The 19,165-nt window shown below is 35.5% G+C and overlaps 1 protein-coding gene across 1 annotated transcript in view; it reads right to left on the reverse strand.

The window, feature by feature from the left end:
* lrp1bb (low density lipoprotein receptor-related protein 1Bb) overlaps positions 1-19,165 on the reverse strand; it is a 414,599-nt gene that overhangs the window by 190,361 nt on the left and 205,073 nt on the right. The window contains exons 10-14 of the mRNA XM_073845088.1: positions 15,459-15,695; positions 15,089-15,269; positions 7,911-8,130; positions 5,386-5,575; positions 640-762 (exon numbers count right to left, since the gene is read on the reverse strand). Of these exons, the coding sequence (XP_073701189.1) occupies positions 640-762; positions 5,386-5,575; positions 7,911-8,130; positions 15,089-15,269; positions 15,459-15,695 (951 nt within the window). The remainder of the gene's footprint in view (positions 1-639; positions 763-5,385; positions 5,576-7,910; positions 8,131-15,088; positions 15,270-15,458; positions 15,696-19,165) is intronic.

Genomic DNA, 19,165 nt, shown 5'->3' on the forward strand with positions numbered 1-19,165 from the left:
AATTAATCAGAACATTTAAATTATTTAATTCATGTTTAAAAACAAAGTTAAAAAATGTTTAAAAATATTTAAAAAAATGTTTAAAAACTGTTACATTTAAAATAAAAAAAATAATTTGCAATGTATATTTTAAAAATTATTTTACATAGTATTAAATCAGTGTTAAATAATTTGTAATCAATTTTGAAGTTAAATTTACATTTATATACATTTTTAATAATGAAAATTTTTTATCAGAAGAACATTTAAAATAAATTCGATTAATTCATGTTTAATAAAAGGTAAATATGAAATAAAATAAAGCAATAAATTAGAAATGTATAATTTAAATAATTTCATATCAATTTTAAATTATTTAAAATATAAATAATTTTACATTTTAAATCATCAGAACATTTACAACTATTTAATTCATCTTCATTAAAAACAAAAAATTTAAAATAAAATATAAAATAAAATAAAATGTTTTAAATCCAATAAAAAAAGCATTTTCTTAAATAAACCTTGATGACCACTGGCTGCCAGCTAAGCTACAAACAACCATATTTAATTAAATTTTTTTTAAGTGACTCTCCTAGTCCTTCTCAGACTACTTGCCTCGTAATTTTTTCTAAGGGAATGGTATTTAAAACAGCCTACCAGAGCATGTGACATTGTTCTTGTCCAGGTGCTGATTGTCGGCACACGCGCACACCCGGCCTCCCGGGACGGCCAAACAGAGGGTACCACAACCGCCATAATTCACCCGGCAGGCATTGTCACCTAAAAAACAAACATAGGCCTAAACAACAGATATCTACAAATCTTCTTTCCCACTGGCAGGACGGCTGTTTATGTGTTCATCCCTTTATGGCTTTTAGCAATGTCTCTCCTTGAAGCACAGAACATAAAGTTCTTCTTCACTGCCCACTCAGAACCAATTTCCTACTCTTCTGGGACGCTGGTGGTACACGGGGGCATTATTTTTAATCACACGTCAAGTAAATTATGGGAAACACTGGAGAAGAGAGCCATTTGACACTCTTTTTCTTCGGCAGACGTAATTCGTTGTGTGGGCAATGACACCTACGATGGGGGAGGATAGGAGAAAAACACAGTTTTGTGAGAAAACTGTCACTTATTAAGTTGAGGCATGGGGACAATAATAAGGTTTCATTTGGAGAGGGGTTGAAAGGCATTGCCTGAACCAATGAGATAAAAACTGTTTTGTAATGGCCAATCTGTGGTACTCCAGGGACAGGAAACACAATTAATCTTTTTCCTGACAAGCGCTTTGAAGAAATTCCTCTTCTGCTGAGAACGTAGACTGTCAAAAAGCCCATATTTTCGGGCCAGGAAATTCAAACATGACATAACGGCAGTTCCCCACCTTCTCCTGTCAGAAGTCTTGGTGTTACGAACGCTGTAAGTTCGATGTCGAGAGGAGAATATTTAAAACATGATTCGAGTCTGCTGGTCCCAACTGCCTACGTCGTCATTCTCAAAAGAGTGAGTCTCTCTGACAGGCGGCGTACTGTCTGCTCCTCTAAAAACGCACCGCCCTTAGGTAAGTAAGAGATGAAACATGTGGGAGCCGAGCACACGGCTGCGTTCTCTGCGCCGCTCGTCTGCATGTGCAAGGGCCCCGCTGAGCAGCGTCCCTCCCTCTGCGTGTTGTGACTGGCAGTTATGAGGGAGGATGACAGTAATCATCCCTCCTTGCCTCAGACATCCACACAGAGTTAAACATTCTAAACAGAGCTTTAGCCCCCACTTCAGCAGATTAAACCCTCCCACTCAACAGTACGTCTCCTGCTCTGCAGTTGTGTCTATGCTAATCAAAGTAAAAGCTACGGAAACCTGGAATAGCTGCGCTGTGCGTAAAATGTCATTTATTATGAATTTTCTGAAAGAATGCTCTAGCCCATGTAATATGTGAAAAAAAATTCACCAGATTTTTTTGTGTGCATTTGTTTCATGCCTATTACAATATGGTAAAATTAACTATTGCCAGTGTTGGGGAAAGTTACTTTTAAAAGTAATGCATTACAATGCAGTGTTACTCTGTATTGTAACTAACTTAGGTACTTTTTATGAAAAAGTAATGCTTTTTTTCTTTTTTGGCAGCTAAAAAGGCCATTTCACACAAAAGTGAAATTATTAAGCCTCAGATTAAGAAATTGCCTCTGTATCTGCACTTACTCCTGATATCTCTTAACACATGGACAGAAGAGTAACTCGGATATTTCATTGCAAATGTAAAAGTAATGTGTCACTTAAAAAAAAAAGGAGTAACCTTATTACGCAACTTCCGTTACTTGTAATGCATTACCCCCAACACTTGGCATTATGGAAAACAAAGTAACTGTTATTACTTTTTTGAAGAAGCAACTTATTTAATTGTAAATGTAAAAGTAATGCATTACTTTACTAGTTACTTTTTAAAAAAGTAATCTGATTGTGTAACTTCTGTTACTTGTAATGCGTTACCCCCAACACTGACCATTACATATCAAAGTCTTGGACAACAAAGTAACTGGTGTTACTTATTTGAAAAAGTAACTCGGATATTTCATTGCAAATGTAAAAGTAATGCGTCACTTAAAACAAAAAAAAGTAATCTTATTACGCAACTTCCGTTACTTGTAATGCATTACCCCCAACACTTGGCATTGTGGAAAACAAAGTAACTGACATTACTTTTTTGAAGAAGCAACTTAGATAAATGTAAAAATAATGCATTACTTTACTAGGTACTTTTTAAAAAAGTAATCTGATTACTTCTGTTGCTTGTAATGCGTTACCCCCGACACTGACCATTCCGTACCAAAGTCGTGGACAACAAAGTAACTGCCATTACTTTTTTTAAAATGTAGCTCCAATATTTAATTGTAAATGTAACAGTAATGTGTTACTTTGTTAAAAAAGAAGCCATAATTGCGTTACTTCTCTTACTTGTAATGTGCTACCCCCAACCATTACGTAACAAAGTCGTGGACAAACAAAATAATTGGTGTTATTTATTTGAAAAAGTAACTCAGATATTTCATTGTAAGTGTAAAAGTAATGCATTACTTTACTTTTTTTAAAAAAATAATCTGATTACATAACTTTTGTTACTTGTAATGCGTTAGCCCCCAACACTATTAAGTACCAAAGTTGTAGACAACAAAGTAACAAAGTAACTCATTTATTACGTATCTGATGACGTAGCTTACGTAAATCTCCTTCAATAAATCAATCAATCAACTTAATGACCCCAAACTTTGGAATATTCAAGTACATGGGCGACATTAGGGGGGGGGCAAGGGGGGGCAGTTGCCCCCCCTGTGGTTAGTCATGGAATCCTCGACAGCCCCGCTGCAACTGCTTTAGCCAAGCTTAGGCTCGGTTGTACTTGGGAACTAGACGGTGCTATGTAACCCTCAAACGAAAGCAAAGCAATTGAAGATCTGGCAAACTATCCAACGTGTTTTTGCAGCGTTGAGCAATGTAGCCAATCACAGACATATCTGTTGTTTCCGAACAATTAGAAACACTTGTCAGAATTCACTCACTGCTGAAAGCGCCTGATCGGTTTTTATTAAGTGCCGTTTTGTGCGCTCGTGAATCATCTTATGAGTGTAGACGCGATGTAAATAAAATATTAATTGTGTAGTTTAGAGAGCTTTATTAATTATAACGGAATTTTGTGAGATCTCTATGAATTTTTAGTGATAATAAGGGGAGCGTGCTTTGCACTTTCCAGGCTATAATCCATTTAGAATTTGTATGAAACTTTCATTTTTCGGCACATGTAAGCTGATGTGTTTTGGGAGTGACATTTGCATATTTACGCTGGGTTTATTCTCGAAATAACGGTGAAGCAATAGACGGGATAAAAATATATTTTCCCCTTCTCCCAAAACAACTTACTGTTTCAGCTATAAAATAGTTCAGTTTTGTATGTAATGGTAAAATGTTTATATTTAGTTTCGTTTTTTATTTAGCTAATTTAGAAAAACGCTTGGAGCATTTTTTATTCGTTAAAAATATATATATTTACCGAACAGCGCCCAGCGGAAGACTGATCATAGTCATAGATCAGTTTGCCTTCTCAAATCATCACGACTTGCCTAAAATGAAATCTATAGATATAAAACAGTTCAAGTATAAAACAATGGTAGTTTAAACGTTACAGATACATGTGAGCTATATGCGCATAGTTTGTGCAGAAAGTGGAAGCTAAAGCTTGCAGGACATCGAGGCACCAGCGCGATCACTTGCATTTTTTTCATTGGAAGCAATTTAAAATTATCCGTCATTTTTGCTCACAAAGTACGAGTAATACATCGAAAAAAACGTTACAGCATTTTTATAAAATAAAGAAAACAAAAATTATGTGCTTTCTGCCGTCTGGTTCTTGAACAGGAGTGCTTAACAAAATGAAGCGAAATGCATGCCTCACAGACATAATAAATACATTTATAGAAAGCTTTAAATTATTACTTAACGAAATAAAACAAATCAAAAGCACAAACTCTTTCATGTAATCCGTAAAGATGAATTTCTCTCTCAAGGGGCGTCCAAAAAGGAGATTGCGACACTGACTCAGAATACACAAATTAATTAATAAATAATTCATTTATGTCCTTACTCTTTCCTCGACACATTCATTGTTATTTATTTTTGCCGGTGCTTGGGGCGAGTTTTAGCCTATTGTGTGCGCTTGAACGCGGATTCAGCTGCGCTAAAGCACACTAAACGGTGTCTGAGTCGGTCTCAAAAGTGAAAGCGAAAGTGAAGTTTCGTGTTGTTTCCACCAGCGCGGCATTTTTTTTTCTTCACCATAATTGATGGTTGTCTAAATTATGAAAATAAGGAGAAGCCTAAAACAGGCCCGATGCCGGCCCGGGTCTGAACTATGACGTGAAAATTGGCCCGAAGCCGTAGCCCTGGGGTGTAAAAAAAAGTCAGGGCCCATCGGCCCGGGCTGAAGTGCAGCGCTTTAATTGACTGCTTTGATGTGCTGCAATACCGTAGGGCACTGTTTTAATGCTTACATCTGATTTTTTTTCTTGCCCCCCCTGACTCAAGAGTCAAATGTCGCCCATGTTCAAGTACATTAATATGTGTGTACATAAATATTATTTTTGCCATGGTGGGAGAAAAAAATTATTTACTCTTTAAAATAGATGCAACCTTCATGAATCAGGAAGTTACCTACTCTGCCAACAATCCAAATTAGATTAATTTCTGGGAATTTTACTTCAGTAAATTCATCTTCCTGTCATTGCAACTTACCTGTATGAATTAAAAGGGAAAAAGATAAATTCCAACCATTACTCATCAAAACATTGAAAAAAAGATGAAAAATGTGTCATTCTGTAATCTTTAACTTTTCTTTTAGAGTTAAAGTGAGTTTACCCAGCTGGCTTTGTGCATCATATACTCGGAGCCCAAACAGAGGGGGCCGTTCGCTCCTCAGCAGAGTGACTTCACCAGAGACCAGATCCAGCTGGAAGATGGAGGCGTTCATGTATTCCGTCCAGAAGATGGAATTTTGGTACTGTGCAATCCCAAACGGGTGATTGAGTTCCCTGCCACTGTACACAACCTACAGTGAATTGCAAAAAAAAAAAAAAAAAAATGGGATGAAAAGCGATGTTCCAATATTTTAAAAATACACCAGCAAACTCTTAAAATGCACTCTCATGCACTTGCATGAAATTATTCTTTCAAGACTAAATTATCAAAGCGATGTAGTCAACAGCCCTACATGTTTTATTCGGTTAACGTTTGTCTCAATAATAGAGCTGTTTAGTCATGACGTCAATCCATAGGCCTAACCAGGAAGCTAATTTGCCATGGGTTCCCTCAGGAATTTCTAATGGGTTTTTATAATAGAGGTTTTCGAACTAGAGTAAAATAAAGTTAGTGGTGAACATTACTTGAAGATACTTTGCCATTATGTGCAACAACCTTGCCACAGTCAGACCTCAAATGTCAATTCTGAATCACTGCGTGGTTTAAAAATCTGAGTTTACATATAGAAAAACAATAGAAACAATCATCAAAATTGTAATGGTTTTATTGGTTATAATGGGAATCATGGGCGACATTAGGGGGGGGCAAGGGGGGGGCAGTTGCCCCCCCTGTGGTTAGTTATGGAATCCTTGACAGCCCCGCTGCAACTGCTTTAGCCAAGCTTAGGCTCGGTTGTACTTGGGAACTAGACGGTGCTATATAGGCCTAACCCTCAAACGAAAGCAAAGCAATTGAAGATCTGGCAAACTATCCAACGTGTTTTTGCAGCGTTGAGCAATGTAGCCAATCACAGTCATATCTGTTGTTTCCGAACAATTAGAAACACTTGTCAGAATTCACTCACTGCTGAAAGCGCCTGATCGGTTTTTATTAAGTGCCGTTTTGTGCGCTCGTGAATCATCTTATGAGTGTAGACGCGATGTAAATAAAATATTAATTGTGTAGTTTAGAGAGCTTTATTAATTATAACAGAATTTTGTGAGATCTCTATGAACTTTTAGTGATAATAAGGGGAGCGTGCTTTGCACTTTCCAGGCTATAATCCATTTAGAATTTGTATGAAACTTTCGTTTTTCGGCACATGCAAGCTGATATGTTTTGGGAGTGACATTTGCATATTTACGCTGGGTTTATTCTCGAAATAACGGTGAAGCAATAGACGGGATAAAAATATATTTTCCCCTTCTCCCAAAACAACTTACTGTTTCAGCTATAAAATAGTTCAGTTTTGTATGTAATGGTAAAATGTTTATATTTAGTTTCGTTTTTTATTTAGCTAATTTAGAAAAACGCTTGGAGCATTTTTTATTCGTTAAATATATATTATATGGCTTTCTGCCGTCTGGTTCTTGAACAGGAGTGCTTAACAAAATTAAGCGAAATGCATGCCTCACAGACATAATAAATACATTTATAGAAAGCTTTAAATTATTACTTAACGAAATAAAACAAATCAAAAGCACAAACTCTTTCATGTAATCCGTAAAGATGAATTTCTCTCTAAAGGCGCGTCCAAAAAGGAGATTGCGAGTCAGGATTTTTGCGACACTGACTCAGAATACACAAATTAATTAATAAATAATTAATTTATGTCCTTACTCTTTCCTCGACACATTCATTGTTATTTATTTTTGCCGGTGCTTGGGGCGAGTTTTAGCCTATTGTGTGCGCTTGAATGCGGATTCAGCTGCGCTAAAGCACACTAAACGGTGTCTGAGTCAGTCTCAAAAGTGAAAGCGAAAGTGAAGTTTCGTGTTGTTTCCACCAGCGCGGCATTTTTTTTTCTTCACCATAATTGATGGATGTCTAAATTATGAAAATAAGGAGAAGCCTAAAACAGGCCCGATGCCGGCCCGGTCTGAACTATGACGTGAAAATTGGCCCGAAGCCGTAGCCCTGGGGTGTAAAAAAAAGTCAGGGCCCATCAGCACGGGCTGAAGTGCAGCGCTTTAACTGACTGCTTTGATGTGCTGCAATACCGTAGGGCACTGTTTTAATGCTTAAATCTGATTTTTTTTTCTTGCCCCCCCCTGACTCAAGAGTCAAATGTCGCCCATGATGGGAATTGTATTGGATTTAAAGAAAACTGCAATGGGTTTTTACTGGTAATTTGTCACCTATTGGTGGCTTGATAAAACCACTAAATCCAAATGGAATATGACCCAAAACATACTACAAGAAACCATTTTTAATGGTTTTGATGGTTAATAGTTGATAGTTTGCAATGTTTGCAAGTGTATTTGCAGTGGTAATGGTTTCTATTGCTTTTTAGCAGAGAATATTGAGTTATATAAGCCAGAATAGCATTGGAGTTGCAGTAGATATGACAATCATTATTAATGTGAAATTCATTAAGACTCCTAAGTGTTGAAATGAAAAAGCATCATATGAGCAATTTCACTCACCATTCTGCCAGTGCCATTGAGGTGGATTCTCTCAATGTGATCATAATAGGCATCACACCAGTACATGGTACTGGTTCCATGGTCCAGAGTGAGTCCATTGGGCCAAAGCATGTTAGATGTGACAAATATGTTCCTGTTGGAACCATCCATCCAGGCTTTCTCTATTCTACCAATGCTGTCGTTCACCTCATCCTCTTCCCAATCCGTCCAGTACATCCAACTGCAAACCAAAACCCAAACACAGTCAGTGTAGTGCATGAAAACAGCACATGAGCATGAATATCAATCAAATCTTACTTGCTAAGACAGGAAGTGTACAGTTGAAGCAGATTCAAACAAATTGCCCCCAGGTCTAAAAATGTACAAGCTTAACTGAACATAACAAACAAAATATGCTTAAGAAAAGTCAGCAACTCGCACCACAGGGAAATCAAGCTGATCTGGAGATTAATCTGTATATATGTATACATGTATATATTTTTTTTTTTTTACATTTCCTTTTCTATGTTAAGCATATAGACTCCAACATGAACTGTAACTCTCAATGGGTTAGTGATATTTGAAAAGTGATTGGGTCAACGTTCTGACATGATCTCTTCCCTAGTAAGTGTGCTTAAGGGATTTGTTGCCTCTGAGTACTACTCAGCGGTCAACGCAAGCTTTTCTGTCTCATCAATGATAGAAGCTGTGCTTCATGTGCACCACATAAAACAGAATTGGATAGAGGGCGAATCAAGCGCTCTCTGTCCCAGTGTGTTGGCTTCGTGACCTCATGAATTATTCAGAAGGCAAACAGCATGCTTCAAGTCTCATCCTGCACTGTTCAGAATGTAACAACATGCAGGGTCCAACCAAAATGAGCAGAGATTACATGGCATTTTCCATGAGTAGGTTACAAAACAGGGCATGAGGCTCTTAAAAATGAAGTCTTGTTTTTATTTTATTTTTTTACTTTTTCAATTAATGGTCAGTGAAAGAGGTGTTTAATCTTCATAAAATATAACATAGTATAATTGTTAGAAGGTGGAACTAAAAATTATACAACCAGTTTTATTTTCTATTCATTCTCAATGAGGATTTTGTGAATGTTTAGCAATAAACTCATTTATAGATACAACAATACTGTGAAATATGAGTTTGAACGTCCAAAATGCAGTTTAAATGCAGCTTCAAAGGGCTCTAAACGATCCAAGCCGAGGAAGAAGTGTCTTATCTAGCGAAACGATCAGTTATTGTCTCTAAATATATATATATATATATATATATATATATATATATATATATATATATATATATATATATATATGTGACCATGGACCACAAAACCAGTCATAAGGTTAAATTTGACAAAACTGAGATCTATACATCATATGAAAGCTCAATAAATAAGCTTTCTATTGATGTATGGTTTGTTAGGATAGGACAATATTTGGCCGAGATACATCTATTTGAAATCAGAAATCTGAGGATGCCAAAAAATCAAAAATACTGAGAAAATCACCTTTAAAGTTGTCCAAATTAGGTTCTTAACAATGCATATTACAAATCAAAAATTACATTTTGATATATTTACAGTAGGAATTTTACAAAAAATCTTCATGGAACATGAACTTTACTTAATTTCTTAATGATTTTTGGCATAAAACAAAAATCAAAAATTTTGACCCATGCAATGTATTTTTGGCTATTGCTACAAATATACCCCAGCGACTTAAGACTGGTTTTGTGGTCCAGGGTCACATATATATATATATATATATATATATATATATATATATATATATATATAGTTTATACTAGGGCTGTCAGTTTAATATATTAACTTAAATAATTAGTTATGAAAAAATAACACGAATAAAATATAGTAACGCAGTTTACGCACCGGCCATAGCCATATTGTTGCAGGTCTCCGACCAACACAGGAGTGTTTAATTTCTGAATGAATCCGCATTTTGAAGTATCGTGTGAATCAATAATATTTAGAGCCCTTTAAAGCTCCATTTAAACTGCATTTTGGAAGTTCAAACTTGCAGGCACCATAGAAGTCCACTATAGGCTATAGAAAATATTCCTGAAATGTTTTCCCCAAAAAACATAATTTCTTTATGACTACAGAAAGAAAGACATGAACATCTTTAAAAGGGGGTAAGTAAATTATCTATAATTTTTTGTCCTGAAAGTGAACTAATCCTTTAACAATGAATGCCTTTTCTAAGTATTTTAACACTATGTACTGTTAGGAGTTTACAAAATCAGTTTAGACTAGTTGAAAATACCACAGTTTAGAAAATCTGCTTCTGGGAATGAATATAGCACAGCAATGAAGTGAGCACAGAGTAAAAAAAAAACATCAAACAAACAGAGAGACAGAGATGTAAATCATGAAAGTCCAAATGACAGAATGCAAGATACTAAAAGAGAGAAAAGAGGAGTTACTGAGGCAGGCAAGTTCATTCTTATCATGTTATCACAGGCTGCTTGTGGCATCAACAGAGAGATGTATACTGTATGGGCGGAAGAGATAAAGAAATCAGGACAGGTGGGTGTTATTTTAGGGGGGAAGCCCATCCAGCAGACCAGACAAAGATCAACATGCCACCTGCTCACCTGATAGATGGCCAACCTCTAATCATGGGGCCTAACCCCATTTCTATTAATAAGCCCATAGAGGTGGGTCAAAACAACACAGCCAAAATTGTAATATAGATGATTAAAATAAAGGTTAAATTGATAAGGGACCCTGCTACGTCCGACATGCCACTCATCATGTTCTCGCGTAGTGAAAGATACATTGCGGAGCAAAGAGGACACTGACAATTGCTGTAGTGCCTCAGTTCAAGCAGCACATGAAATCGATCATCTCTTCCTCTTTACTAGTTATAGCACAAAATAAACATGAATGAACATCAGAAGGTATCTTGTTTCACCCGCGGAAAAACATCAATACACACTATTTTTCAAATTCAAGTCCACCGGTGTTAATCTACTCTCCTATCTGGTTTGTTTGTCAGATAAAATGGCAGATTTGGCGTTACAATTGGCCAGATTGCCTGTCAATCAAACCTATTAACCAATTAAGCTGTTTAAGTAAGATATTTTCACTGGATTGTTAATATTAGGACACATATAACACATTTGCATCAACAAATATTTTAAATGCTAAACCAAATTGTATATTTATAGATATTAATATCAATAATTTAATCATATTTGTATTTTTATTTTTTAAATATATATTATATTATTTTATAAAATTATTTTAAGGGTTTTTTATAACTCAATAATGATTAAATTGTTAAAATATCAAATTTGATAAGCTCTCACTCTGCAATTGAAAAGTTTGAAGTCAGTAATATTTTTCATGTTTTTTAAAGAAATCACCGGCATTTATTTGACAATTGTACTAGAGGTTATTAAAGAAAGACTAAATTTATGAAAAAGTTAGTATTCTGATTCCATTCAGTCATAATATGATATTTAATTAAGACATCTTGTTTAGGTATAGTTAACACGCTTTTACTATTATGTTGAAGACAAATAAATAGATAATAAATTCATAATTTTTAAAACAATTATAGATTACTAAATTATTCTAATAATATTGCATAATATTCTAAAAAATGTACAGTTTTGATAAGTTGCATCTTAACTTATCATTAATCTGATAAGCTTCTCTCTCTTACAGCCACAAAAAGATAGCTTTGCTTTGAAGCACTGTGCATGAATCACTATTTTGGCCGTCGTTCAAAGTTCATGCACTCTATACTCTGATGCCCTTTTAGGGAGGTCAAAAATGTACATCCGCTCCAAATTTCCATCTTACACCTTCATCCTTTCCCTTAGAGCCTTTTTTACCAGCTGTCAAAACAGGACACATCAATGGCACCTCAGAAGAGGTGTGCTTCTCATTTCCTGTCTGAGCGCTAGCTCCAGAAAGCTTTAGCTTTCCACTCCCAAAGAATAGTGTCAAGCAGTCTGCGTGACATCCTCCGAGCTGGCAGTTCAGAAGACGATGCTTTAATGCAGATTTTAATCGCTTCCACACCACTGAAGTTATCCCATCGGGAATGACACACGGTGGTGACTAAGAGATAAGTTGGCGTTTTTGCATTTTACTCACGCAAATGTGCGCTATTTGCAAATATTTGTTGACAAACTCACAAAAAGACAGTTTCTAGCTTCCTGTCATTGCCCCTTGCTTATTTCATTGTTAGTACTGCCATTCAAGATACATTAGCTTCATTAAATGCGAGAGAGAGAGTCGCATAAATTGTACAAGCGTGAGGTCTGAGCAATGAATATAATTATGGCTCTGAGTTAATGAACCCATTGTGTCTAAAAATAATGAAACTATTCTGCATTTGCTTTCCCTCTCTTCAAATGATTTGGTAATCAACACCACTTGGGTTCACTAAAGATGGTAAAAATCTATTCCAACGTATATTAATTATCTAATGACAAGTGCACACTTTTAAATAAGGCCTTTATTTACTGAGATTTAAGATTAAATTAATTAAAAATTACTCAAAGCACCCTTAAGATACCACGTGGAATGCCCCAAAAGATCTGACGACGGTCGACCAATCAGTATTTTGGCACTTGAGTACATTTTAATCAGATAAAAAGAGAGCGAGCAGGTTGTCTGATTGGATCTGAGAGGGCCGAGAGTGGTTGTTTCCTCATTGCAGTATCTCGCTTCTTCAGCCTTGGCTGGCTGCACCTCCTCAGGATTCATGAGTTACTCTCACACCCAGGGAGGGTGATAATGAGATTGGCTCTGGGCCATCAAGCTCACCTTTTTACTGGCCGTGCCATGTCAGCTTACTGGCACACACACACACGCACATTAACCAGTACAGAAGGAGATATACGTGGATGGGCGCATGCATGCTTCACTACTCTATTTACAATTGCATTCGCCTGAAATTGAAGCCATGCAGTGTAAACAAATGTTAGTAAATAAACTGGAATGAGAACTATTCCTTCAGGCCAGGTGGAAAGTAAGTAAAGCTCAGCATTTTATCACAGATTGCAAATGTTGATGTAAAGGAGGATTACTCATGGTTTCCAAGCATATCTCAACCAGATTTATTGTTAAAACTTTATTTTGATAGTTCACTTTAGAAATTCTGCTGAATATAAGTAACTTTGCAACTATACATCAACTACCAGTAACTTTCCAAATATATATCAACTACCCATCCGTTTAAAGGGTTAGTTCACCCAAAAATAAAAATTGTGTTTTTAATTTCTCACCCTCATGTCGTTCCAAACCTGTAAGACCTTCGTTCATCTCCGGAACACATATTAAGATATTTCTGATGAAATCTGAGAGCTTTCTGACCCTGCATAGACAGCAACGCAACTGCCCCGTTCAAGGCTCAGAAAGATAATAAGGACATTGTTAAAATTGTCCTTGTGACCCAGTGATTCAACCTCAGTGTTATGAAGCTATGAGAATACTTTTTGTGCATAAAGAAAATAAAATTAAAGGGTTACTCCACTCCAAAATAAAAATTTTGTCATTAATAACTTAACCCCATGTCGTTCCAAACCCGTAAAAGCTTTGTTAGTCTTCGGAACACAATTTAAGATATTTTGGATGAAAAATATCTTTCCCATTGACTGCCAGGTAAATACCACTGTGAAGACCCAAGAAGTATGAAAGGTATCGTCAAAATAGTCCATCTGCCATCAGTGGTTCAACCATAATTTTACAAAGCTACAAGAATACTTTTTGTACGCAAAGAAAACAAAAATAACGACTTTATTCAACAATTCGTCTCCTCCGTGTCACCGTAGCGCCATTTTGGAAACCGCTATGGTGATGCAAATGACACAATATGTTGAATAAAGTCATAAAATTCAGATTGAACCACTGATGGCAGATGGACTATTTTGACGATGCCTTTCATACTTTTTTGGGTCTTGACAGTGGTATTTACCTGGCAGTCAATAGGACAGTCAAAATCCTCCCGGTTTTCATTCAAAATATCTTAAATTGTGTTCCGAAGACGAACAAAGCTTTTACGGGTTTAGAATGACATGGGGGTAAGTGATTAATGTCAAAATTTTCATTTTGGGGTGGAGTAACTCTTTAACGGCTTTATTCAACAATATCTTCTCTTCCGTCTTCAATGAACATTTAAGAGTGAAAACAAGTGCATCTGGGTTCTACATCAGTTGTAGAACGTCCATTGTCTGTATATTCTTATCCAAATAAGTACCACACGCATGCGTCATGATACTCTTGTGCATGGCAGCTGAGATTGATGTGGAAGAGTAGAAATTGTTGAATAAAGTCTTTGCGTACAAAAAGTATTCTCATAACTCCATAACATTACAGTTGAACCACTGATGTCACATGGACTATTTTAATGATGTCCTTACTGTCTTTATGGGCCTTGAAGGTAGTGTTGCTGTCTATGCAGGGTCAGAAAGCTCTCAGATTTTATCAAAAATATCTTGATTTGTGTGGAATGGAATACTCTTGAATATAACTCTACACTGTTACCTCATTGAGTATGTGCAAAACCATAAATATGCTAATTAGTCCACACCTCCACTCAAACACACCAGCTCGAACCTGCTTCACTTTCACTCAGTCAACTGAAGTAGTAAATGCTACACAATGACAAGTGGCAATCTTGGATTAATGGTTATTGCTGTGTCATTTATTGCAGTTTGGAGAATGAATTCTTGAGTGAATTTATTAGAATGCAAAATTATAGCAGAGAAAGCGTGCAAATAGCACTCTCCTCACAATCGCTAAAAGGCTGTCACTCATCTTAGTTCATCGTGACCTCTCAAAGTTATGTTATAATCAATGAAACTCTCCACTGCACGATTAATCTCTTATTTACACTTTCTTATGAGAGGATCTGCGAATGTGTAGACCTCAGCACTGAAACAAAAAGTCTTCTGACTAATGGCTCTTCAGAGGAACCATTCAGGAAACCAACACATATTACTCGACACTGCAAAAACACATGAAATGGAAACATTTGAATAGATATGAAAAGCCCAGGTAGTTGAAGAATATAAAATATAAAAAAAGTAACAAACGATTCTATCTAAATCAAGGATCTATGAATGTCGATAAGTATTTCAAATCATTGTATAATACATAATCTACATTTAGGATTGTGATGGTGTTGCAGTTGTTCTTTCTACTGTACCTATTTAGAGGATCCACCACTATGGCTCTAGGGTGAGACATGTCTCCCTCCAAAAGAGTCTTCCTGGTTTCAGATGCCCGCTCCAGCCTAGCCACGCTGATGGTTTTTCTGTAGCCATCGTTGGTCCAGTACAGATTATTTCCAATCCAATCCACTGAAATCCCCTCCACATTATCAAGATCTGTAAGAGCACACACAATTCGGCTGCTGAAAAGCTGTTATCTACAAATAACAACCTTTGTACCATTTATATGATTTCACTTCATGCAATTTCAGGTGTAAACAGAGTCTTTGTGTAAGAAAATGAAGCAACTTTACAAACAGAAAACACAAATTATATAAAGAGGAATGCAAAATGTTCAGTCATTACCATCTTTGAGAATAGTTTCCCGACTGCTTCCATCAACTTTCTGCCGCCCTATCAAAAAACTTGTAGTATCAGCAAAGTAAATGATCCCGGTTTCAGCATGATAGTCCAGAGCTCTTGGATTCACCAAGTCCTCGATAGGAACAATGTGCTCATTGCTAGACTTCACATTAATGTCCAAACCACGGATTATCCCAGGTCGGCCCTTCCCATAGAAGAGGAAAAGATCATTCTTGGGTTCTGTGAAAATATAGATAGAAAGTATTAACATAAGCCCTTCTATGCCATATACACTACTATTTAAATTTTTGAATAATTACTATTTCTTTTATGTGTTTTTTCATATGATCTTTTAGAAACAATCCTAATATGCTGATTTGCTGCTTAGTTATTATCAGTGCTACAAATATTATTATTAGTGTTTTTTTTTATTTATTATTGCTGCTTGATATCTTTGTGGATGACTATAAAGTTAAAACGAACTGAATTATTTGAAATAGCAATCTTTTGTCATATAAATGTCTTTACTGTCAATTTCTAAATAATTTAATCTGTCCTGAATAAAAGTATTTTAATTAAAATGATTTCTGAAGGCTAATGTGACACTGAAACCTGGAGTAATGGTTCCTAAAAATTCAACATTGCCATCACATGAGCAAATTACATTTAAAAATATATTACAACAGAAAAAAGTTATTCAAAATTGTAATCATATTTCACAATATTACTGTTTTTACTGCATTTTTATCAAAGAAACTGAAAAGCACAAGAGACTTCTTTTAAAAAAAATTTGGTAACACTTTATAATAACTATCCGTTATAACTAGTTAATAGATCATTAATAAACTGTTAGTTAATGGGTTATAAATGACTTGTTAAATAACAGTTAATAGTTTGTTAATGATTTATAACTATTTGTTATAACTAGTTAATAGACCATTAATAAACTGTTAGTTAATGAGTTATAAATGACTTGTCAAATAACAGTTTATAGTTTGCTAATTATTTATAACTGTGCCTTATAGATAGCCAATAGATAACTTACAAGCTGTTAGTTAACAAGTTATAAATGACTTGTTAACTGTATTTTAATGATTTATAACTATACCTAATAAAATATTAATAGATCATGAACAAGCTGTTAGTAAATTACTTACTAAAGACTTGTTAAGTATCAGTTAATAGTTTATATATGTTATTGGGACGTTATTCTAAAGTTGCAACTATTCTTAATTTATTAACTGTTAGTAAATGAGGAATAGTTGCAACTTTAGAATAACGTCCCACTAACATACATAAGCTAATAACTAACACCAAAGAAACTCCACCGATGAAATGTTGAACATTGTGTTTCATGAATAGAAGCACACATACTGAGCCATCACATGGCAGAACAGCAGTATACAACAGAATACAAACCCATGAGGTTTGGGCACTTTTTTGTGCTAAACATGAAAACAAAATAAATAAAAATCTAGCCATTGGTATTATTGATATGAACATGTTTTATCACACCTTGGACCCTCTATACTGAGTGAACCAGCAGTGATGTGCAAAATACTGAGATAAATCCAGGTACTTCTTTGGTAAAATACAGTACACAGAAAAGCCTATGGGTGGAACAAGGTTGAGGTACAAAAATTTTATATTTTAAATATCACATCAAAGTTCTGTAGCTTGAACTTGTTCCATCCATTTGCTGTTCTACAAAGTTTCACTGGTATTAGTAGATGGTAAAACTATGAACAACTGATCTGTAAAGTGTGAGTTAATATATTAGTTAAGTGTTAGTTATTAGCTTATGTATGTTAGTGGGACGTTATTCTAAAGTTGCAGCTATTCCTCATTTACTAACAATTAATAAATGAAGAATAGTTGCAACTTTAGAATAACGTCCCAATAACATATATAAACTATTAACTGATACTTAACAAGTCTTTAGTAAGTAATTTACTAACAGCTTGTTCATGATCTATTACTAATTTATTAGGTATAGTTATAAATCATTAAAATACAGTTAACAAGTCATTTATAACTTGTTAACGAACAGTTTGTAAGTTATCTATTGGCTATCTATAAGGCACAGTTATACATATATAACAAACTATTAACTGTTATTTAACAAGTCATTTATAACTCATTAACTAACAGTTTATTGATGATTTATTAACTAGTTATAACGGATAGTTATTATAAAGTGTTACCAAAAATTTTTTTCCAAAACTTATCACACGTAGTGTATAATTTTTTATTCTGATCCCAAATCAGCTGTGTGAAGATCTACTAAGCCCACCAGTGGCAGAGGCAGACGTGTTAAGTTACAGAAATGAATGGAGCAATCAGCCCCACTTAGCATCCCCAGGCAAAAATTATCTTGATTGAGAGGATTCATTTGACAAGCTCCAGCAATGATATTTTTGTTCATTGGGACTCTGTTTAAACAATAAATCTCCTGTTGTCAGATTAACACAAGCACACAACAGAAGCTGAGGTTATCCATGAGCTTGCAACAAGCTCAAATAAATTAACCTCTAGTCACAGTGGGGAAACCCAAAGGGCGTCCGGCTTGTCTGTTATGCAGCAGGCCGATGGGAAAGGAGGAGGATTCTGGGTAAAGAGAGGGACCTCACCTCAACATCCACCTCCTTTCTCATGGGACCACACCAGTGTGGGTGAGACCACACAAATATCACTTCAATTTATCATTTTGAGTGGAGGAGCTCCACTACCTTCAAGACAATTAAGCGCTTTGAGACCTATATATCAAACAACACAGGGACTATTGGATGAAGGCAGCCACAGTCATTTAGAATAGCTTCTCATCTGATGGAAACAGGCAGGAAGTAGAACAGCTGGGTGGCGGTATAAATCAGAAACGTCTCAAGACGCAGAGCGTGGTTCATTATTGCAGTCACTTCATGCTTAACTCAGGATCGTCATTAATTGACCCATAGCTTTCATTGTCAACTAAGTAAAACGGCCATTGATCAGACGGATCTGCGTATGGGGGAACAGAGTGGAAATGGCAGTAATGGCAGTAATGAATCATGCTATAGGCAGTCAATAAAATAACATCGCAACCATGTGGACCAATCTCCTTAAAAGTTCATCTCCATCTCTGTCAATCCGAATCTGTGCCAAGACTGGCGCAAATGCAGAAGCGCTCAATCTTCCCGCTTAATAGTGTAACAACACACACATTTCAATTTCCAGCTCTAGATAGCTGACGAGAATCGAATAAAACAAGCACATATTCCATCACCATTTCTGCAGGGATGACGTGACATTAGATGTCATAAAATCATTGGGTGCTTTTTTTCCCCCCACTTTGGTAGCAGAAAAGAAATATATTTTTATTAGGGCTGTCAATGGAATTACAGAATTGATGTAATTGCATTATATTATTACTGTTATTCATTTTAATAACTGACTGCATTAATCGTTTAAAGCCTACTGCATCATATCTGATAGATGGCTTCTGTCATCTGATTGATAGTTCATACATTTAGCAAGTATTTAGTGTCATTCTTAAAAGATTTTAGGTTGTTCACATGTATTTGCTGTGAAATCTTTACAGATTTTTATGATGAAAGAATAAAATGTTATATTGTGATTAAAAGATTAGTTCACTTCCAGAATGAAAGTGTCATCCAAGATGTTCGTGTCCTTTTTTCTTCAGCCAAAAAATGAAATTAAGGTTTTTTAGGAAA

The sequence above is a fragment of the Garra rufa genome, chromosome 8 (genome assembly GCF_049309525.1).
Source record: "Garra rufa chromosome 8, GarRuf1.0, whole genome shotgun sequence".
NCBI lineage: Eukaryota > Metazoa > Chordata > Actinopteri > Cypriniformes > Cyprinidae > Garra > Garra rufa.